Genomic DNA, 23,412 nt, shown 5'->3' on the forward strand with positions numbered 1-23,412 from the left:
CCCTCCCAACCAAAAATTCTACCTTTGCCTTAGTAGCACTAAGGAAGAAAAAGGACCTTTCCGCAGCACCCAGTCTAGAGTAGCTTATTGCCTGCAAGGCTATGGGTTGGCCAAGGAGGCCCAGGATCTCAGAGGAGCAGAAGAGCCAGGGGAACCAGGGAAGGGCGGACGGAGTCATTGAGGCATGGTTGAAGTGGTCTTTACATGGCTGTACACAACAGATGGACTCTACCACATTCAAATGCACTTGGAGCACCTTCTCAGTAAGAGATGATGCCCCCTCAAGTGTTTGCTTGTTTAAACATACCTTCATGTGAGTGGAGAGTAGGAGGAATCCTGCTTCCTGAAGGTAACTGATTTCATAGTAGATGAAGTTAGATATGAAGTTAAACTCTTCAATTAAACAGATTAACAATAACATTAATCCGAGGTTTGTTATGGACAACACATTAATACTGGTAACTTGCCAGTAGATACGCTATAGTCAGCAAACAGTACAGCTTGTTTACGATTGCTAAATCAAATTTTCAAAGAAATGTAGTTCTGGTAATTGTAAGCAAAACCATTAAAATGGTCTGAGTTAGTTTTGAAGTTACTTTCATCTTCAGGAGGTTTTGAACTCTGTTAGAGACGGGCGGGCCTCATTCTGTCAGGTTGTAGGTTAATTCCCCAACTCAAACTTCCCCGATCAAACATTGTCAGGCCAGGCGACTGTTTTGGTTTATGGATGATAAAGTATAGGGCCAGGGTAGGCCAAGAGTAGAAGACAGAGGGAGGGCTGGGTTTCACTTCTAATTTTTGGCCCAAGCTTTCATGGTGAGGAAACTGTTTTCAAGGGCTTAGAGCAATCGCAGTTCCACAATCGCAGATAGAAAGTATGATTTCTCTGGAAAAAAAGTGTCTTAACCTATGAAGCTGTGTGTGAAGACCAAGTGTAGGGGATACGCTGAGGTCAAGTCATGCGACCAAAGACCGGAAAACGGAGATTGCTGCATGCAAGCGTGCTGGGCGTTTGTTTGGTTTGCTTGCCTGCTTGAAGTATCCACTGGGAGGGATGGCGGCTAGAAGTCAGAGGCATTGACTGATTGAGGAACTGGCGAAGCGGAGCCCATGAGGTGCTGAGGTACTCTAAATAGGAGGATAAGGTATGAGGCAAAACAAGGCTGGAGTCAAACAAAGGCGCCGTTGCGTCGCAGATTGCAACCTGAAGCGGCTCCCGGCTCCCTGGAGAGTAACCCGGAGAGACGGAGAGGGGTGGCAGCCAGGAGGAGACCGCAGGAACCTCGCCTCCGCCGCGGCCCCGCCCCCACGGATCCCCGCCCCCGCAGTTGCGGAACCAATGGGAGCTCGGAATGTTAGCGGGTGGGAGGTGCGGCTGGGTTGCTACAGCCAGAGCTGGGCGGTGGCGGGCGCTGCTGAAGGAGTCTCGCTGAGCTCGAGGAGGTGGCGCGATGGAGGGACTGGAAGGTGAGGCGATGAAGGGATGCGGGCAGGACGGCTAGAGCGGGCCCGAAACAGCTGGGGACCCTGGACACCAGTAGCAGGAAGGCGAGGGCTGGTTCGGTGCGGCGGACCTCGCCGCGTCCCGCCGCGCCTCCGGAGGCTGGGGCCGAAGGGAACCGGACAGTCCCCGATGCGGTGGAGCTAACGCTACCAGGCTGCCCCGCCTCAGACGGTCTTCACCTGGGCTTGCCCGCCCAGAGCCAGATCCTGCCCCTGGCAAGACGCCTGCACGTCTCTTCCTACCATTTTCTGATCTTGCTTGACTCCTGAGTGCCCTTTTAGTGATCCCAGTCTCTGGCCAGATTTTGTTTTCCTTGTACTGGACTCTCTCCATTATTGTCCACGGCCTTAACACCACCAGGCCACTTTGTGCCGCAGCCCCGGGGTGTGTCTCCAGCCTCGAGCTCCTGACATTCCTTGGCCGATTTCCCTAGGTAACCGGCTTTTTACATTTCGACAGCATCTTCTGTCGGAGGGATGTCAGAGCATCTCCTAAGGAAGTGTCACTGGCCAGCTTTAGAGCCGGTACAATAGATTACCCGGAGGATTTGATGACTTATTCACGGCCGCTGTGTGAGGAAGAGCCTGTATTGGTTCCTTATCTTTGGGTTTATCTTTGTACTGTAACCATGACTCCAGATTTTGCTTTGTTCCCAGTTCTTTCACTTTTTCTCTATTCTGTTTACCCATTTTATCCTGTGTAATGAAAGCATTCACCTAAAAACAAAGGAAGGACAAAAACCACAATAACTAGCATTGGCAACAACAGTTTCAAGATTTTTTAATTTGTTATGATGAAGAACAAACCTTCAGAATTGAAAGATCCTCTTGTCTTGATTTAGCTCCTTTCTCCCGTCTCCTAGTTTACACGGATTCAGTTGGAATTAAGAATGAGCAGAAGCTTTTGAGTCTTGTGTATTGTTGCATGCCAGGGAGTAAAATATTCTACATTGTGTGATGAAGTGCAAAGTGGTAGCCGGTAACTTTTTCAGTCACCTAAGTTCACCAAAAAGCAGATATAATAACATGAGTAGGAGTTTATTTCGTGCTTTTGCTCTGATAAATGATTCTGATAATTTTCCGTTTGTGGACAGCTGCAGTATGCTATGGCCTAATGAAGGTCTTGTTTTTTGCTTATGTGTTTTTGGAAGATAATTCAAGTTTCCATGAAATAAGGAATTGTAATGATAGTACAGTATATTTTACTTTCAAGATACTTTTGTATCTTGGTGGGATTAAAGCATGGGTTATGGAATTCTCATGAGATTATCATATATAATATGATAAGGTTTTATTACATATTATCTATAAAGTGTTTTGAACAGTTTGCAGATTTTTATTATTTTATTCAACATTTGTTATTAAGACAAAGATCATCATCTGATTTTTCACTTATGTATCCTAGGCACTTAAAACGATGTCTGACACAAAGTAGGTACTCAATAAATATTTGTTGTTAAATAAATGTCTATTATGGGCATCTTTTTAGGTTCTAGGTTGCAGCAAAGAATAAAAATGATAAAGCTTTACTCTCATCGAACCTACATTTTAGTGGACCTTACATTTTAACAGTGCTAAGATATTACTATTGAAACCTTACTACGAATGTTTTTAAAATATAATGGAAACCTATTATGACACTCAGTTGCATAGGTGGACAAAGGTAGGATTCTGTATTTATAGGCATATTTTATGGGTCCAGCTTATGATGTTAATAGTGCTTGCCCTTTACTTTTAGATTTTTTTTTTTTTTACAAAATAAGATGCTATCATTAACTATAATGTGTTTAATTGTGATAAACTGAGTTGAAATATGTGAAGTTGCCCTAAATTATGTAGGGCAAAACAGTTGAATTCTGGTAATTTCAAGCAGTTCAATCTAATAAAAGCTCTTGAGAATTTTCTGTTGAAGTTAGGATGGTGCCTTTCTCTCCTTTCTCCTTCTCCCCTCTCCCTCCCCTAGGAGATCACACCTTGCAAATATCAAACTCTGAGTCTTAAGGTTACCGTTCATTAATTCATCCCTTCTTTCATTCTAGAAACATTGATACAGTGATAGATTAGGTAGTTTCTTACCTCTATTGGAAGTTAAAGTCTAGTACTTTGAAGGTGTCTAATAAATATTATATTGCAGTATCCAGTAAGAAATATTCAAAAGTTTGCTTAATGTGTCAGAGTAATTGAGTAAATATTGTACTCTGGCATTAGACATATGTTTCTAGTTGAAACCAGTTACCAGACATTAATCTTGGCTATAAAACAAGAAAATATATGGACCCTTGAAAATTTCTATTAAAGATAATCTTACTCTTTCTTATAACTTACGTTATTTGCATGTAATCATATACCATTTGTTTTACTTTTGGTCTTCAGGGTCTTTATGCTTCTTCAGTAGTCAATAGATGAGGTTTTAGGCTCAAACACTATACTTTGAAACGAAATATAAGTTATCTGTTTTTGTAGAATCAATATCTGAGCACTTCTACATTCTGTAGATAGTTATAGCAAAACCTTTTAATTCCTTTTCATCTAATAAAATTTGTGCCCCACAAAATCTATCTAAGGATAATAGAAGTAGTTCTAGACTTGGGAGAGTTCCAATCTCTTATAAGCTTTTTTTATTTGTAAAATGGAGAGATGGTAAAATCTAAGCAGATTTTATCCTTATATACAGTATTGTCATTCCCTTCATATCCCTGATAAATGGTTATAAAAATTGTGGCAGAGATCAGACTGTCCGTTCCTCTTGTGGATTGTTGAAATTATTAGATCTTAGTACTGCCCTCTAAAACTTGATTAGAAGACTGATTGCTCTTCAGTGTAGCCCTTGATTTAAAGATAGTCGTGTCTCATCAAAATTTCTGTTTTGTTTTATTTTTTCGTAGTATAAATGTATACTAGTTTACTGTATAATTCTTTATCTTTATTAATTTATCTAGCATTTATTGCTTTTTGGTACTGAGTTGGATGCCAGATATTTTAATAGACAGTATATTGGAGAGGACTGTGTTTGAATCCTTGCTTTGTTTCTTTTTAGCTCTATGATTTGGGCAGTTTACTTAATCTGAACCCTTATTTTCCCTGCTATGAAAAAAATGGAGCTATTAAATATGTAACTACCTAAATTATATTAAGTATTAAATAATGTAATATATGTAAAACATTTAGCTAAGTGCCTAGTGCATAGGAGGCCCTCTCAGTGTGTGTTTGTTAGATGGCGAAAATCACAAAAAGCATGTTAGCAGGTCCAGTATAGGTAAAACATAGCATGCTTGGGAGGAGAGAAGGAAACATTGAAGCCAAGAGAGAAAGGACTTTAAAGGTGAAAGAAATTTGTCAGCAGTGGCTCAGACTGTAGAAAGGCCCAGTAGGATGGGGATTCAAAAGAGGGCTTCAGATTTGACAATTAGTAAATAGTAATCCGTTACCTTCCTTTTTAATGTCGTTATTGTGTCCTTATTAAACAAACTTTCCCTGATTATCCATACTTCTCCAAGACAGCATTATGACCATCTCTTCTCCCCTTACTTTGTTCTACCTTCATTGTGGTTATCACCATGTAACATTTTATATATTAGTTTTTATTCATTTTTTCCCTGTTAGATCAGTGAAAGCTCTATAAGATCAGAGTATTTGTTTTTTATCATCCTTATACTCCTACCTCCTAGAACAGTTTCTGCCTCATGCTAGGTGCTCAACAAATACTTATTGAATCAAGGAATGGATGTATTTCTTTCTTTCTTTCATTCTTTTTTTTTTTTTTTTTTTTTTTGAGACGGAGTTTCGCTTTTGTTGCCCAGGCTGGAGTGCAGTGGCATGATCTGGGCTCACCACAACCTCCGCCTTCTGGGTTCAAGCGATTCTCCTCCCTCAGCCTCCGGAGTAGCTGGGATTACAGGCATGTGCCACCACGCCCAGTTAATTTAGTATTTTTAGTAGAGATGGGGTTTCTGCATGTTGGTCAGGCTGATCTCGAACTCCTGACCTCAGGTGGTCTGCCTGCCTCGATGTCCCAAAGTGCTGGGATTACAGGTGTGAGCCAATGCACCCGGCGGAATGGATGTATTTCAATATAGTGCTTGGCCTGATAATGTCTCCCTGCAGTTCAGACAGTGAGTGAATGAGAGGCAGAGAAGGACTAAGCAGAAAATGTAAGTTAGTGTTTCAAAAAATGTGCTCATCAGGACATTGGTGGATTGGTCTTGGGAGTACAAAGGATTTCTGATAAAATAAATTTGGGCAAATAACAACATACTAAGCTTCTTTTTTTAAGACTAAGGGAGTTCTGCTCTAAGAGAACCCATTTAACTTAGGTTAATGTACCATTTTCCAAACATTTGGCCATGTAGCAAGGGATTCGTGGATAATTCCTAGTATAAATGATGGGTCATGTTCAGACTGGGTAGGAAAGGACATGCAGCCAGGAATGAACTTATTAAGAAATGCAAGTCACTCTGAGATCAAGATAGTAACTTAGAGAAAGGTAGGAGGTAGAATTCTATGGTTAAAGAGGAAACTTGAGTGTTTTAAAGTCCGGAGTTGGTTGTTTTGGCAGTAGTTTTGCTGAACTAGAGTGCAGGTGACTAAAATGCTGTGAAGGATGAAGGTTGTGTGTTGAGTTGGGTAGGCATTGACTAGGTTAAGACAAAAACTCTTCTAGGATGAGCTGAAAAGGGTAAATCTTCTGAGACACTGGATAATATTGATCTGAAAGTAATTCGATTTTGGAAAGGATATTGGGAAGAAAGTGATATAACATATTTAGTGCTTCAGAAGAAAGATTTGTTGAGTGTTAAAGGGGTCAAATGAACGGTGATAGAATATAAGACTTACCAGCAGTGAGGAGATGGACATGCCACAAGGGAGGCCAGAACAGTTATTAATTTCCAAGATTTCTTTGAAAATGTTCTCTCATAGTTCTTAAATGTATGCATTTTAAAATGTCACAACTATTTGAAATAAAATCATTATTTCTCATCACTTATAGTGTTAGATAAAGATACCATTTCAAGTCTTACCATCATGCAGGTTTTGAAGTTGCAAAACATAAGCAACTCATAACAGAATCAACAGTGTGTGCCAGATAAATTTTGTAAGGAGAGATTGGCTTCTTAAAAGTTCTAGAATATTAAAGTACTTTATTGACTTGGTTGTATCCATCACCTTGAGTGCTTATTTCAACAGTATTTGCTCTCTGATATAATATTCACCCCTCTGAATATCATCTTTCTCTTGTATTTTTATAAGCTGCAAAATTTTCTAGTTTTTGCCACTTAGGAAAGGTTAGTGGAGATTGCCTGCATGCCTTGGAAAGTAATATTTTTTATTTCTGTAGGTTATGAAACATTTTTATATGTAATAATTGATCCTCTGAAATTTTGAAGTAAATTGAGCAGATATTAGCCTCATTTAACTGTTGTTAAACTGAGTCTGCCTATATGATTAGTCATATATTTCTTTCTAATTCATGTCTTAAAGGCTTCTCTAACAAGGAGTTCTTTGCTGTAGGTCCTGTCAGGTTCTCAGTTCTCTGTGTAGATAAGTGGAAGTTATTTCCTTAATGTGGTGTACACTACCTGAAGCATTCGTTCTACCATCTGCAATTGGTTTAATCATTCTTATATATAAACTTTATTTACAAAGTCAGTAAGAAAGATGTCTTCCATGTACTTTTCTTGCTAATGTGGTCTTAAGGTAGATTTTGTTAAATTACCCTACATTACAGATAAAAAGGGACCATATGTCATTTAACTTAACTTCCTTATTTTATGTAAGGAAATCTAAACCTTAGAGAGCTTAAGTATCTTGCCTGAGGACTCATAGTTCTCAGTGACAGAGCTGGGGACTTGAAGTTAGATAATGTAAGACAAATTCCAGTGCTTTTTCAACTATACTGTCATGTCTTTTAATGAATTTAATTAGAGCAAAATGTGGCTTTTGACTCTGAGGCCTAAGGTATTTATCATGATCTGGGTAGAAGATTCTATTAATATTTTTTTAAAAATTATTTTAGTAATAAAGTTTATATCCAGGCACATGATGATTATTTTAATTGAGAGAAAGGTACAGCCACTTTATTATTTAATTAGTTGTGTGTGTGAGGTCAGAATATTTTAACCCCTTGGTCCAATTAATCTTAATATAAGTATCATATGTATAAAATAACAATTCAAATAATACATGCGGTTTGCATAACTAGGTGATCTTAACCTTATAGCAGTATGCTTTCTATTATTTGGTGATAAAGAGAAAACGATTTTTTTTACCCTAGACTCTGCAGATCAACTCAGTATGTCACTTAACTGATCACCAGCAGTATTTCTTCATGCCTTGGAGATTAATAAGATAAATTTTGTTTTTAAGGTTTAGTAATTTACCGTAGAGATAACCTTTAAGATAAAAGAACATGACAAATTGATTTGGTTAAAATAATTACAAGAAAACTACATATTTCCAACTAATCAGCTTGGTTATCCTTAAATTATGACTTTTCTGTGTTTATTCTGGTCTTTTTGCCCACTGGTAACTCTTAAGCCCATTTTAATTGATAATTTTTCTTACTTCAAATTACAGTAAGAAATTTGTTTTACAGCAACTGACAACTTACCAATGAAACTAAAGAAAACATTATAATGTGAAGTTTCACAATTTAAACTACATAAATTATTTTTCATTTTTTTTAAAATTTTACTTTAAGTTCTGGGATACATGTGCAGAACGTGCAGGTTTGTTATACAGGTATACATGTGCCATGGTGGTTTGCTGCACCCATCAACCTGTCATCTAGGTTTTAAGCCCCGCATGCATTAGGTATTTGTCTTAATGCTCTCCCTCCTTTTGCCTCCCACCCCCTGACAGGCCCTGGAGTGTGATGTTCCCCTCCCTGTGTCCATGTGTTCTCATTGTTCAGCTCCCACTTATGAATAAGAACATGCGGTGTTTGATTTTCTGTTCCTGTGTTAGTTTGCTGAGAAAGATGGTTTCCAGCTTCATCCATGTCCCTGCAAAGGACATGAACTCATTCTTTTTTATGGCTGCATAGTATTCCATGGTAGACATGTGCCACATTTTGTTTATCCAGTCTATCATTGATGGGCATTTGGGTTGGTTCTAAGTCTTTGCTATTGTAAATAGTGCTGCAGTAAGCATACGTGTGCATGTGTCTTTATAGTAGAATGATTTATAATACTTTGGGTACATACCCGGTAATGGGATTGCTGGGTCAAATGGTATTTCTGGTTCTAGATCCTTGAAGAATCACCACACTGACTTCCACAATGGTTGAATTAATTTACACTCCTACCAACAGTGTAAAAGTGTTCCTATTTCTCCACATCCTCTCCAACATCTGTTGTTTCCTGACTTTTTAATGATCGCCATTCTAACTGGCGTGAGATGGTATTCTGTTTTAGAGAATGAAAGCGTTGTCCAAATTGGAGAATTGTTACCTTGCTACTGGGTAGAAGTTCCCTCCGTAGGTCTTGACATCAACACACATGCACATGCCATATTTTGTCAATTATAGTGCTATGCTCTATGACCAGCTAATATTAGAGGACATTATAAATTTATATATGTGTTTTATATATATCTTTATTTTGGGTGAAGTAATGACATTCTTCTCTAAACAATATTTCTTTGGGGGATAATTGCTTTTAAATTATCCCCAAATAGCATTATTTTAAAATGGTATTGTATCTGTTTATGCCTTATAGTGATAATAATTTTTGTTTTTTAAAAAAACATTTTAAACATGTTTGATAACTTGTGGAAATTAATGTCAAGAACTGGATATTATATGGTAATATTTGGTTGCTTTATGTTTTAATTTTTTGTATGAAAAATAGGAGTTGATTTGGTTCTTAGATCTATTTAATAAGTAAATAATATAGATTATGTTAGCTTTATGCGAGCAATAATTGTGTTATTCTGTCCTTGTGTTAATATTACTTAGTACATGCTTGGTACGTGGTTTTTCTATGTGCTGAATTCATTTTTGTCAATAGTTAATTTTTATAAGATTTTGCTTTGTCATCTAAGAAGTAGATAAGCAAATACACTTTTAAGCAAGTATAATATGTGGTGCTTTTTAATATTTTGTATTGATGAATTTTAAAATCATTGCTTAGTATTTAAAGGAATACGTTAAAACTATAAGCAAGCTTAATAGATTAGTTAGCATGTGATGTTACTGAGACCATCATTTTGAAGACTGTCTTATCTAAATGAACCTAATGGTTTCCATTTAGTAACTCTGGATTGTTAGTGGACTTAAGTGATCCAGATAAATGAGATTGCCCTCCCTAAATAACTTAGCTCCTGGTGTTGGAGAAGGACAAGTCAGGCAAATCTTAGCTTTGCTTTTGTAGTGTTGACTGCTTAACTGCCACTACACAACATTGCCTCCATCTGAGATGAAAAGTAATCACTATCCACCAGTCAAGTAGGGCAGTGGAGTAAGAAATGAAAAAACAAAACAGTTCTTCTGTTACTGTATTTGAATGCATTCTTACCAATATCTATTTTGGTTTGCCTGTTTAGTTCTCTGTGAACTCACTAAATGTCTTGGATCAGGTTATATGGAGTTATATAATTGTACTTTTTAAAATTAGTTTGTTACTTCTAGAGAAAAATGTTTTTCTATTTGTCTTTCATATGATAAAAGAATTTTAGCATCTCTAAAATATTCAGCAGAAACTATGGGGAACATGTTACATGTTTAAGTATCATTTTTAGGAAATTATAGGTATGAAAACAAGTTTATGTTTGATATTTGGAAATAAAATAAAATGACAAAATGAATTATGCAGAATCACAAAGAATGCAGTTTCTTTTTTTGTAGTTTCTTTTTTTTTCTTTTTAGTAATAACATTTGTTGTATTCAGTTACATGATAGTTATATTAATTTTATTAATAATTGAGTGAAAGTTGTAGCTACCTCTTTATTTAATTTTGTTTGTAAGGTCAGAATATCTCCATTTACTAGTCCACTGACTCTTAATATAAGTATTATATGTATAAAATAATAATTCACATAATACATGTAATTTGCATAACTAGGTGATCTTAATCTTATAGCATTGTACTTTCTATTGTTTGGTGGTAAACAGAGTAAGATTCGTTTTATTCTAGATTCTTCAAATCATCTCAGGAAGTCACTGAACTCATCACTAATGGTATTTCTTCATGCCTTGGAAATTAATAAGATAAATTTTGTTCTTAAAATGTAGTAATTTACCATAGAGATAGCCTATAAGTTAAGAGAATATGACAAATTGATTTGCTTAAAATAATTACAAGAAAACTAGATATTTCCAGCAGTATCAGTTTGGATATCTTTAAATCATGACTCTTCCATATTTATCCTGACCTTTTTCACCACTGATAACTAAGCATTATGCTCCTTTTCATAGATAATTTTGCTTATTTCAAAATGCGGTAAAACATTTTTCACAAAAACTGATAATTTACCTATAAAACTAAGAGAAAACATTAAAATGTGAAGTTTCACAATTTCAAGTTATATAAATTATTTATTAAATTCCTTCCTGTTTTAGAGAATGGAGGTGTTGTCCAAGTTGGAGAATTGTTACCTTGCAAGATTTGTGGAAGAACATTCTTTCCAGTAGCATTAGTGAGTAGACTGATTTTGTACCTTTATGGTTTTACAGATCTGTAATTGTTCAATAATTCTGGTCAATTCTCATGGGAAGAACTTACGTGGAATAGTTTTTGAAGAGTTAATGGGTACTATTCTTTGTTCAAGGGTCTCGATTTCAGCTATGCCATTCTTCCAGAATGCTTTCTTTCCTTCAGAGTTTGGTCTTCAGAACTCTTCTGTTAAAGTTTAAAGGTATTCCTCGTTTTATGAGACTCTTACCAAAAACAAACAAAATTAAAAAAAAAAAAAAATCAGATACCTTAGAAATAAGTAATTATTTACAGATACAAAATAATATAATGTCTGTAATTTGCTTTATAGTACTTCAGGAAAAAATCAGGGATGGATGAAACAAAATAGCTAAAATGTTGGGAGTTGTTGAAGCTGGGTGATGAGTAGTAAATGGTAGTTAATTATCCTTTTCTGTCAGCTCTTATTTATGTTTGAGATGTTTCAAAGAAAAAGACTTTTTCAATGTAAAAGTACACCTAAAATTTATTATGCATTCTTAAGATATGTTAGCTACTTAGTAAGTACAAATAAAAACGCTTTTAACTAATCTTAATAAAGTTAGCTAACTAAATAGGGAATAATAAAAATTATGCCTGTGTACCTTACATATTTTAACTTCAAACACAAATACACATTTATTAATACTTTAATGTAAGACAGAATTTTTCTGTGAATGTATATCTGCTGATTAAAGTTCTGCCACGATCCACTGTGCATCCTCTTACTATTTCTAGTTTGTTTCTTTAAAGCAAAGTGAGGAATTAATGATCCAAAGTGTCCTTCTGACTGTAGGCACCTTTTAAATAATGATGGCTTTTTTGTAATCTTTTAAAAACATCTTGCCCACACATTCAATGATTTTTTTCTTATCAATTTATTATTTTTCAGAGTGTTCAGCTGAATTTCACAGCAAAAAAAAAGTGCCTTTTTTGGCTCTCATTTATGTGGTATTTAACTTAATGATGTTATTATAACACCTGAAACTTGAGTTATGTTGGGAAACAAGCACCACATACACTTGACATATATAACTTAATAAGGAACATATGTACATGGGTCCACTAGATAGTCATCTGCTATCCTCATTTTTTAAAAATACTTAAGAGCTGTAATTACAGTGCTTGTTTGTTGAAATGAAAACTGAAAATAAGTATGTAAAACACTTGATTGCTAATTGTGTACTGAAAGCCTAAGAGGCTGCAAGACACGAAATAATCCAGTTTTGAGGTTTTATTTTTTCCCAAAGTTTGACAGTTCTACCTTCTTTAGTGTTTGTCAAAATACAAAAGAAGAAAGAGTATTTAGTGTACCGATGTCATCAATCATCATGCTTAATATAGTGGAGGGAGAATGTTTATCCAGTTGGCTTATTGGAGGTCATTTAAGACAGCTTCCATTCTAATGTCCCTAAACTGAATAACTGAATAAATGAATGAATGGACAACTCTTTAAAAAAAAAATCTGAGCAGTAGTATAACACTAGATAAGCTCAAGAAAAATCTTAGGTGAAGAAAACTGCAAAGTTTGAGTTCCAGAAGGGAGGAAAAGAATTAGTATGGGAGAAGGACACAAATCAGACCACCTGTCCTATTATTTTGTGTTAACTTTATATTAGCATACTACTATTATGTTAACTTTAGTAATCCAAACTACTACTCTTACATTAACTTTTGTAATCCTAAAACTAATGTATTCTTTGTATTTTCTTTTTCTAGTATCTATGTTCAGGCATTTAGTGGAGACTTTTTTTTTTGCAGTGTAGTAACTTTGACTTTGTTACTTTTTCTTATTCTTAGTGTTACAGGGCAGATAAATATTTTACAGAAAAAGGGTCCCAATCCAGACACTAAGAGAGAGTTTTTGGATTTTGCACAGGAAACAATTTAGGGCGAGTTCGCAGTGCAAAGTAAAAGCAAGTTGATTAAGAAAGTAAAGGAATGAAAGAACGGGTACTCCATAGACAGAGCAGCCCTGAAGGCTGCTGGTTGCCCACTTTTATGGTTATTTCTTGATGATATGCTAAACAAGGGGTGGATTATTCATGCTTCCTCTTTTTAAACCATATAGGGTAACTTCCTGATGTTGCCATGGCATTTGCAAACTGTCATGGCGCTGGTGGGAGTGTAGCAGTGAGAATGACCAGAGGTCACTCTCATCACCATTTTTGTTTTGGTGGGTTTTGCCTGGCTTCTCTAGTGCAACCTGTTTTTATTAGAAAGGTCTTTATGATCTGTATTTTGTGCTGATCTCCTATCTTATTCTGTGACTTAGAATGCCTTAACTATCTGGGAATGCAGTCCAGTAGGTTTCAGCCTCATTTTACTCAGCTCCTGTTTAAGATGGAGTTGTTCTGGTTCACACACTTCTGACATTAGTAATGTACAAACTAGGAGAAGAGTATTAAATAACTTAATGACATGTTAGAAGAATGTTTATAATTTTTTTTAGTGAGAAAGATAACTTAGAGCGTGCATTATATATACGTTTTACAACTTAACATTTGGTTAAGGCAAGGTGTATCTTATTTATTTATTATTTTGTATTCAGGTTTTTCATTTGGTCTCAGATTTTTAAACTGGTCTCAATGTAAATAAAGTTCTGTAGTCTTACCTTCTGTAGAAAAGAAAATGATAGGCTGCATTTCTTTATCTTAACAGAAAAAACATGGACCCATTTGCCAGAAGACTGCAACTAAAAAACGGAAGACTTTTGATTCAAGCAGACAGAGAGCTGAAGGAACTGATATTCCAACAGTAAAACCTCTCAAACCGAGGGTAACTATATAACCTTTTGAACAGTATGAACTTTGGTGTTATGAATGTTGAAAAATATTATATTATCTGTTACAGTAAGGTTAAGAATAAACACAATTATCTGCTACATTAAGATTAAAGAATAAATACAATTCTGTGTTATATGTTCAGTTTAGAAATTATCTGAAGCTTATAAAACAAATTTTATTTTAAAAAGTATGCTTTTAAACTTCAAAGAAGAGACCAAGGTGCTGTTTCAAACTCCATCAATTACAGTGAGATTTTTATAGCATTGGAGAGCCAATTGCTGTCCCACATTCTTTTCAAGTCATTATTAAAAACTTTTGATATAACTTAAGTTTTGATTTATTTCATCTTCTACCATTATGATAATCTCTACATCCAAAAAGTTAAGCCATTATTTACAGACATTTTAGCATAATAGATACTGCTTATTTTGACATATTGACTGCCAGGATTTGTAATCTATATTGTGTTTCTAAGGAAAAGTTTTATCAGTTGTTCAGTGTCCAGATATAGTTATTGTCAGCTTATTTTCTTTCTTGAAACCAAAGCAATGAATCTATTGTGATAATCTCTCCTTAATATCTGTTATATATTATAGTAATCCCTTGGTATCTGTGGGAGATTGGTTCCAGGGACTCGCCTCTGATATCAGTATCTGTGGATACTCAAACTCCTTATGGCATAGTATTTGCATATAACTTATGCACATCCTCCCATGTACTTTATGTCTAGATTACTTATAATTTAATGCTATGTAAATAGTTGTTGAATTGTGTCTTTAATTTATGTTACTTTTTATTGTTATATGGTTATTTATTTTTTTCCTGAAAGTTTCTGATTCATGGTTGATTGAATCCATGGATGCACAAGCCACGAATATGGAACCCATGGGTAGTAAGGGCCAACTGTGTATTGCTAAGAATAAATTACTTAAGAACTTATTCAGCATAGTTGAAAAGCATCATTTCAGTGAAGTGATTTAAGCTAAGTACCTGATTGAATAGGTTTTTTAAACAGAATCCTACTGTTAATGGTAATAACTTCTTCCAGTGGTATAAGAACATTTTTCTAGGGGGAAATTAATCTTACTAATAAAAAATCATTTGATGATAGAAAAATTAGATGTTCATTTTTGTTTTTTACTGTGAACATTTAAAGTAAGGATGGTGGGGTTTGAATAAGCTATATAAATCAATATATGACGTTTTTCTTAGTTACCTGCTGCCTATATTAGCTTTAATTTGCTTTGGTAGATAAAATTGCCAAATCTTTGGAAGCAGTGTAATATAGTGGGTGTTAAAATTGGCTCAAGAGTCAGACTGTCTGAATTTAACTTTCACTTTGCTACATACCGTATTATTCTGGGCAAGTTATTTAATGTAATTATGCTTCTGTTCACTGTAAAATGGTGATAGTAGTAGTATTTATCTTGTGTGGTTATTGTAGGGATTACATAAGATTATCCATGGTGATTTCAATGAATATTAGTCATCCTGTTTCTTTTATAAGGAATTGGGGTTGTAAACTTAAAAACTGAATTCTAGAAAAAAGCAAAGTAAAAACCATTGCTTTGTATTAAGTGGTTTATTGCCTTGTTACCTAAAACTGTGGCCCGCAGAGCAGTAATAGTGGCAGTATTTGGAAACTTGTTAGACATACAGAATCTCAGCCTCCTCCCAAACGTACTGAATTAGAATCATTTTAAGAACATCCTTGGGTGAGTCATATGCACATTAAAGTTTGAGAAGCAGTGTCTTAGAAGATTTGAAGGTTGTAAGTGTAGTTCTTAATATATTTACCTGTATCAAGAAAATCCTACAAAATCATAAGCAGAGTGGGGCAAAGCAACTACAAACTTCATTTTTGGAAAAACAAAAGGTAGGCATAATTCATAGATTATCAAATATATGTAAGGATTGCCCCAAAGCAGTTGAAATCCAGGAGAAATTACCCGTAAGAGGAGGTATAGGAAATTTCTTGGGGGCCTGTGGCTGGATTCTGGAAATCTGCTACCTTAAAGTTGAGGGGTTTCCTCATCTTAAAAGTGATTCCTTAAAGGTGAGAGATCTTATCAGATAGTATCTTTATCTCTTGTTTAGTATAGCCAAGACAGAAACTGGGAGGAGCTGTAGGAATTTGGATAGCTACCAGCTGGAATGAGCAGGGCTGAAATTGTATAAAAGTCAGGAGGGAGAGAATGGTGGGAGTAGGAACAGAGAGTTGAGGAGGCCTAGTGGTAGAGGCCCTTAGAAAACATTAGTGAAAATGCCTTTCCTGAAGATGAGGGGCCTAACATAAAAGGCTGTGACCTTTTTTTTTTTGAAGTGGTTCTCATAGGATCTGAGGGAAGCAGGGTGTAATTACACAGAGACGCCTTATTTGCAGGAACTAGTCTGAATCTGTTGCAACAGAGAGGAGAGCTGCTGGTTTGTATAGCTACCCTGGGCCTCTCCTCCCTAAAACTTCTTGCAAATAGCTGTACCAGGAAATCTATGCTGAATAGTAGAAATGAATAATAGAAGCGATGAATAATAGAAAATATATTAGCTCAGCATTGATAAAAGATACTATGAGAAAAAAGGTAGAAAAGAACAGCAAAACATCAGTAGATGAGTAATAATCATAGAGCAGATGAATGTTGTGATCAGATATTTTGCTATAAAATAAGAAATGTTAAAGAGTCAGTAATCTCAAACATCTAAATTTGCTGACGTTTAAGATTTTTGCATTTATATTAATCAGAGAAGTAGATAATGTCATTCTTTTTGTCAGAGTTTTGCTGCTCTCAGAACACTGTTTGGAAAGTCGTTTCATTGTTTTCTATTCTCTGAGAGAGTTTGTGTAATATTGATGCTAGATTTTTCTTATATGTCTACAAAAATTAAAAATTAAAGGTAGCTGAGCCAGGAGGTTTCTTTGTGGGAAGGAAAATATTTTCTAAAATAAATGACATTTTGATTTTATATTTGTTCTGGTATCTGTTTTGTTGTGTTTTCCAAGGACATTGCCCATTTTGTCATAATTATTAAATTTATTGGCATACAATTTCTTCATAATATCTTCTTGTCTTTTTCATATTTGTGTATTATTTTTAATTCATTCATAATTTGAGTTCTCTTTTTTCCTTTTTCTTTCTTTTTTTTTTTTTTCTTTTTTTTGAGACAGGGATCTTACTATGTTGACCAGGCTGGTGTTGAACTCCTGGCCTCAGGTGATTTCTCCCACTTTCACCTCCCAAAATGTGGGGATTACAGGCATGAGCCGTCATACCTAGCCATCTTTTAAAGTACCATCTTTTGACTTTGTGGATTCAACACATAATTCTTGATTTTAAAAATATAGACATAGTAGGAATAGTTGGGTATCTCAATAATATTACAGAATAAATCTCTGTAGCATGTGAGCCAGCATCATGTTTAGTGGAGGACACTAGAGGCAATTCCCATTAAAGTCAAGGAGAAGGTTAAACTGTAACCAATACCGTAAGTGCCAGCCAATACAGTTAGATAAGAAGAAGAAATTAGATGCATAGATGTATTAGTCCATTTTCCTACTGCTATTAAGAAATACTGGAGACTGGGTAATTTATAAAGAAAAGGAGGTTTAAGGGACTTAAACTTCCATATGGCTGGGGAGGCCTCACATCATGGTGGAAGGTGAAGAAGGAACAAAGTCACATCTTACATGGCGGCAGACAAGAGCAGGGGAACTTCCCTTTTTAATAAAACCATCAGATCTCGCAAGACTTATTCACTATCACGAGCACAACACAGGAAAAACCTGCCCCCGTGATTCAATTACCTCCCAATGGGTTCCTCCCACAACCTGTGGGGATTATGAGAACTACAATTCAAGATGAGATTTGTATGGGGACACAGCCAAACCATATCATTCTGTCCCTGGCCACTCCCAAATTTCATGCCCTCACATTTCAAAACCATTCATGCCTTCCCAACAGTCCCCCAAAGTCTTAACTCATTTCAGCATTAACCCTAAAGTCCACAGTTCAATCTGAGACAAGGCAAGTTTCTTCTGCCTGTGAGTCTCTAAAATCAAAAACAAGTTAGTTACTTCCTAGATACAATAGGGATACAGACATTGGGTAAATACACCCATTCTAAATTGGAGAAATGGGCCAAAACAAAGGGGCCACAGGCTCCATGCAAGTCTGAAATCCATGAGGGCAGTCATTAAACCTTAAAGCTCTGAAACGATCTCCTTTGATTCCATGTCTCACATCCAGGTCATGCTGGTTCAAAAGGTGGGCTCCCATGGCCTTGGGCAACTCTACCCCTTTGTCTTTGCAGGGTACAGCCCCCCTCCTCCTGGCTGCTTTCTTGGGCTGACATTGAGTGTCTGCAACTTTTCCAGGCACACAGTGCAACCTGTCGGTGGATCTACCATTCTGGGGTCTGGAGGATGGTGGCCCTCTTCTCACAGCTCCACTAGGCATGCCCCAGTGGGGCCTCTGTGTACGGACTCCAATCTCTTATTTCCCTTTTGCAGTGCCCTAGCAGAGGTTCTCCATGAGGGCCCCGCCCCTGAAACAAACTTCTTCCTGGACATCCAGGTGTTTCCATACATTCTCTGAAATCTAATCAGAGGCTCCCAAACCTCAACTCTTGATTTCTGTGCACCTGTGGGCTCAACACCATGTGGAAGCTGCCAAGGCTTTGGGCTTGCACCTCTGAAGCCATGGCTCAACTTGTACCTTGGCCCCTTTTAGCCATGCCTGGAGCAGCTGGGACGCAGGGCACCAAATCCCTACGCTGCACACAGTAGGGGGGCCCTGGACCTGGCCTAGGAAACCATTTTTCCCTTCTAGGCCTCTGAATCTGTGATGGGAGGGGCTGCCCTGAAGGTCTCTGATGTGCCCTGGAGGCATTTTTCCCTTTGTCTTGGTGATTAACATTCCATTACTTGTTACTCATGCAAATTTTTGCAGCAGCCATGAATTTCTCCCCAGAAAATGGATTTTTCTTTTCTGTTACATCGTTAGGCTGCAAATTTTCCAAACTTATATATTCTGCTTCCTCTTGAATGCTTTGCTCCCCAGAAATTTCTTCCACCAGAAACCTTAAATCATCTTTCCCAAGTTTAAAGCCACAGATCTCTATTGCAACAGCAAAATGCTGCCAGTCTCTTTGCTAACGCATAACAAGAATCATCTTTGCTCCATTTCCCAGCAAGTTCTTCATCTCCGTCTGAGACCACCTTAGCCTGGACTTTGTTGTCCATATCACTATTAGCATTTTGGTCAAAACCATTCAACAAGTTTCTAGGAAGTTCCAAACTTTCCCACATTTTTCTGTCTTCTGAGCCCTCCAAACTGTTTCAGCCTCTGCTCGTTACCCAGTTCCAAAGTTGTTTACACATTTTGGGGTATCTTAATAGCAGTACCCCACTCCACCAGTACCAACTTACTGTATTAGTCCATTTTCATACTGCTATGAAGAAATACCTGAGACTAGGCAATTTATAAAGAAAAAGAGGTTTAACAGACTCAGTTTCACGTGTCTGGGGAGGCCTCACAATCATGGTGGAAGGTGAAGAAGAATCAAAGGCACATCTTATATGATGGCAGGCAAGAGCATGTGTGCAGGGGAACTACCCTTTGTAAAACCATCAGATCTCATGAGACTTATTCACTGTCATGAGAATGGCATGGGAGAAACCTGCCCCCGTGATTCAATTACCTCCTACCGAGTACCCCCATAACAGGTGGAGTTTATGGGAGCTACAATTCAAGATGAGATTTGGGTGGGGACACAGCCAAACTATATCAATAGATATTTGAAAAGACTGGATAAAATCATCTTTATTAGAAGATATGATATACCTGGAAAACCCGAGAATTAAGTAAGAAATTACTACAAACAATAGGAGTAAAGGGAAGTAATGTGGTAGGTTACTATGCAAAAATAACTAAGCTTCATATACTCAGCAAACAGGCTCTTGAGACATAGCAATGAGGAAAGGACCCTCTGCAAAAGAACAACACAAAGTATGAAATATTTAGGAATAAACTTCATAATAAAGATACAAGACTTCCACAAAGTAAAAAAATACTACTGAAAGATAAAAATGAACTGTTTTTCAAATAGAAATATATCCCATATTCTTGTATAGGTAGACTCAACCTAATAAAGATTTTAAGTTTCTCAACTTGTTTATAAATGTGATTCTTAATTTTTAAAAATTAGACAAGTTGATTCAAAAGTTTACATCAAAAAAATTATATACATGAACTAGGAAAAGATTAAAAAAGCTTAATAAAATATTAGCCTATCAGATGTTAAAATATAATGTCTCAATATTGAAAATACTGGTACTAACAAAGGATAGTCAGAACCGTGGAATGGAAGAGAAAGTTCAGAAATAGGCCCAAATTCAGAAAGGAATTTAGTGATTATACAGGTGTTATTTCAATTCTGTTGTGGGGGGACAGGGAGGGGAGAGTCACTAAAGGATAGGACAACTGCATAGCCATGTTAAAAAAAATAAGCAAAATTTGATTCAATTTGTCACTCCACACAGCAGGATAAATTCCACATGAATAAAATATTTAGGAAATTTTAATTGAAACTGGAAGTTGTAGAAGGAAGCATGGGAAAATTTTATTTTTCCTTGGTGTGAGGTTGCACCTGGCTAATGCAGATCCAGAGGCCATAAAAGATCAGTAAATTAAACTGTAATTAAAACATAATTATGCATAGTAAAAGACGACCCAAAGACAAGGTCAAAAGACAGATTGTTGGTGGGAGGGAGGGAATAGTTTCCTATAAAAAATTACTAGAAATTATTACATTAAAGGCCAATAACTCAACAAATAAGTTGAGCAGGAATATAAATAGTCCACAGTAAAGACAATAAATTAAATGATTCTTAGTAATTTAAAAAGGTGCTCAGTCTCAATCATTATAAGAGAAAATCCAATTAAATCCACGAAGTGAGGACTATTTTTCATATTTCTAATTGGTTCAAAACCCAAATGATAGATAATATACTCTGTTAGAGGATCTATGGAAAAACAGGGAAATACACTGTGTTAGTCTCTTTTCTGCTGCTGTAATAGAGTACCACAAACTGGATAATTTATAAAGAAAAGAAATGTATCTCTCACTGTTCTGGAGGTTGGGAAGTCCAGGAGCATAGTGCTAGCATCTGGCGAGGGCCTTCTTGCTGCATAATCCCATGACGGAAGGGCAGGTGTGCATGTGAAACAGAAAGTGGGGTCCAGACTTACTCTTTTATCAGGAACCCACTTCCTCAATAAGTAATCTGCTACTGGGAGGGCGGAACCATAATGACTTAATCACCTTTCAGATGTCCCCACCTTGTACTACTGTTACAATGGCAATTACATTTTAACATGAGTTTTGGAGGGAACATTGAACCACAGCAACAGTCTTAGTGGGAGGATAAATAGATGTAACACCTACAGAAGGCAGTTTAGTAGTGTCTTTCGCAATGACACTTACATTAAGAAATTGAATATAAAATTGCAATGTAGTTGCATAAAGTTTCTCTTTAAAATTATAAATTTGAGAAGGATATCATTTAAGGACTCCTGATAAGAGAACATTTAAAATGATATGGAATTATCTGATGTTTTATTTCAATATACTAAAAAGATACTGTTTGTTTATTTATTTATTTATTTATTTATAGCCAGAACCACCAAAGAAACCATCTAATTGGAGAAGGAAACATGAAGAATTCATTGCTACCATAAGAGCAGCTAAAGGCCTTGATCAGGCCCTCAAAGAGGGTGGCAAACTTCCTCCTCCTCCTCCACCTTCTTATGATCCTGGTATTTGGAATATTGTTGACAGAAATGTTCATGTGGAAAGAAAATAATGATAGAGTTTTTATAAATTTTCACTTGTTAAGCTTAACTTACAATCATGGAGTGTTATGAGGCATAATCTTTAAATGATTTGGTGTAAAATGGTGGTGGTAATCTAGTCATGTAGGCTTATAAAGACATTAATTTAGAACATGGAAGTGTATTATGTTTTTATTTTAATACTTTTATTTAAACAAGGCATTATAATATCATTTAAAAATTATTATAGTAACTATTAAATGTGAGTATTCCAGGAAATATTTTAACCATGCTCACTGCGGATTGAAATGTAGTCATTCAGTAGGAGTCATATAATTATGTTGCCTGGTTCCTTGGTATCTTCTCATCTGAGATTGATATAAAAAAAATCATAATTTTCCTAAAATGTATAATTCATGTGGCTCGACTACATTTATGGCTTAAATTTGTATATTGTTAAATTTTTTCTCATTGAGCAGATAAAAGTTGCTTGAGTCATTGTTACTAAAAGCAAAGCAAGATTTTTGCAACCCTGTATGAGATACTGAGATACCGAAAAACTTAAAGTGACAAAGTTGACACTTTGACATTCCTTATTAGAGCAGCCTAAAGAGGTTGTTAATGTAACAGGGTAGCCACATTAATGCTATGTTAGTACTCTAGATTGGGATTTATTTTCTAACAAAGAGAAAGTTCTTTAGCAAATCTAGATATGATCGTTTTTGACATTTTATTGTAGAGGAGAGATATAGTATATCTACAGATATAGTAAATATCTTAGATTTTATATGCCATAAGGTTTCTATTGCAACAAATAAGCCATAGACTATATATACATAATTATATATATATTTATATATAATTATATGTTTATATAATTAATTATATATATTTATATAATAAATTATATATTTATATAATAAATTATATATATTTACGTAATACATTATATATATTTACGTAATACATTATATATATTTATGTAATACATTATATATTTACGTAATACATTATATATATTTACGTAATACATTATATATTTACGTAATACATTATATATATTTACGTAATACATTATATATATATTTACGTAATACATTATATATATTTACGTAATACATTATATATATTTACGTAATACATTATATATTCATGTAATAAATATATATATTCATGTAATAAATTATATATATATTTATATAATATATATTTATATAATAAATATATATTTATATAATAAATTATATATGTTTATATAATAAACTATATATAATTATTTATATCTATATTTTTATATATAAACTATATCTATATTTATATATAAATATATATAAATTATATATATATAAATATAAAATGAGCATGGCTGTGTTTCCGTAAAACTTCATTTACAAAGACAGGCAACAGGCAGGCTGGATTTGGCCCATGGACCATATTTTGCGAAACCCTGTTCTAGAGTATTAATAATTAACTTATATGAATGAATGTTTCTGGTATGCTTTAACTGATCCTGGGCCTCTTTTAATACTACCTTTTATTTTCTTCATGAACTTGAGTTTTCTCTCTGCTTTGAAGATATTTAGATATTGTGTCTTAACTCTACATAGCTACATTTCTCATGTCTAATA

The 23,412-nt window shown here is 35.4% G+C and overlaps 1 protein-coding gene and 1 long non-coding RNA gene across 3 annotated transcripts in view; one reads left to right on the forward strand and one right to left on the reverse strand.

The window, feature by feature from the left end:
- The window catches only part of LOC107976352 (uncharacterized), a 519,171-nt gene extending 517,853 nt beyond the window's left edge, over positions 1–1,318 (reverse strand). Inside the window, exon 1 of the long non-coding RNA XR_008536779.2 lies at positions 308–1,318. This is a non-coding gene — a long non-coding RNA (uncharacterized LOC107976352). The remainder of the gene's footprint in view (positions 1–307) is intronic.
- A 31-nt stretch (positions 1,319–1,349) lies between these two features.
- ZC2HC1A (zinc finger C2HC-type containing 1A) overlaps positions 1,350–23,412 on the forward strand; it is a 53,480-nt gene continuing 31,417 nt past the window's right edge. For both annotated transcript variants that reach the window (XM_024345193.3, XM_024345194.3), the window contains exons 1-4: positions 1,350–1,467; positions 11,061–11,137; positions 13,834–13,950; positions 21,628–21,769. In XM_024345193.3, coding sequence (XP_024200961.1) covers positions 1,452–1,467; positions 11,061–11,137; positions 13,834–13,950; positions 21,628–21,769 — 352 coding nt within the window. In that variant the 5' untranslated portion in view covers positions 1,350–1,451. The remainder of the gene's footprint in view (positions 1,468–11,060; positions 11,138–13,833; positions 13,951–21,627; positions 21,770–23,412) is intronic.

The sequence above is a fragment of the Pan troglodytes genome, chromosome 7 (assembly GCF_028858775.2).
Source record: "Pan troglodytes isolate AG18354 chromosome 7, NHGRI_mPanTro3-v2.0_pri, whole genome shotgun sequence".
Lineage (NCBI taxonomy): Eukaryota > Metazoa > Chordata > Mammalia > Primates > Hominidae > Pan > Pan troglodytes.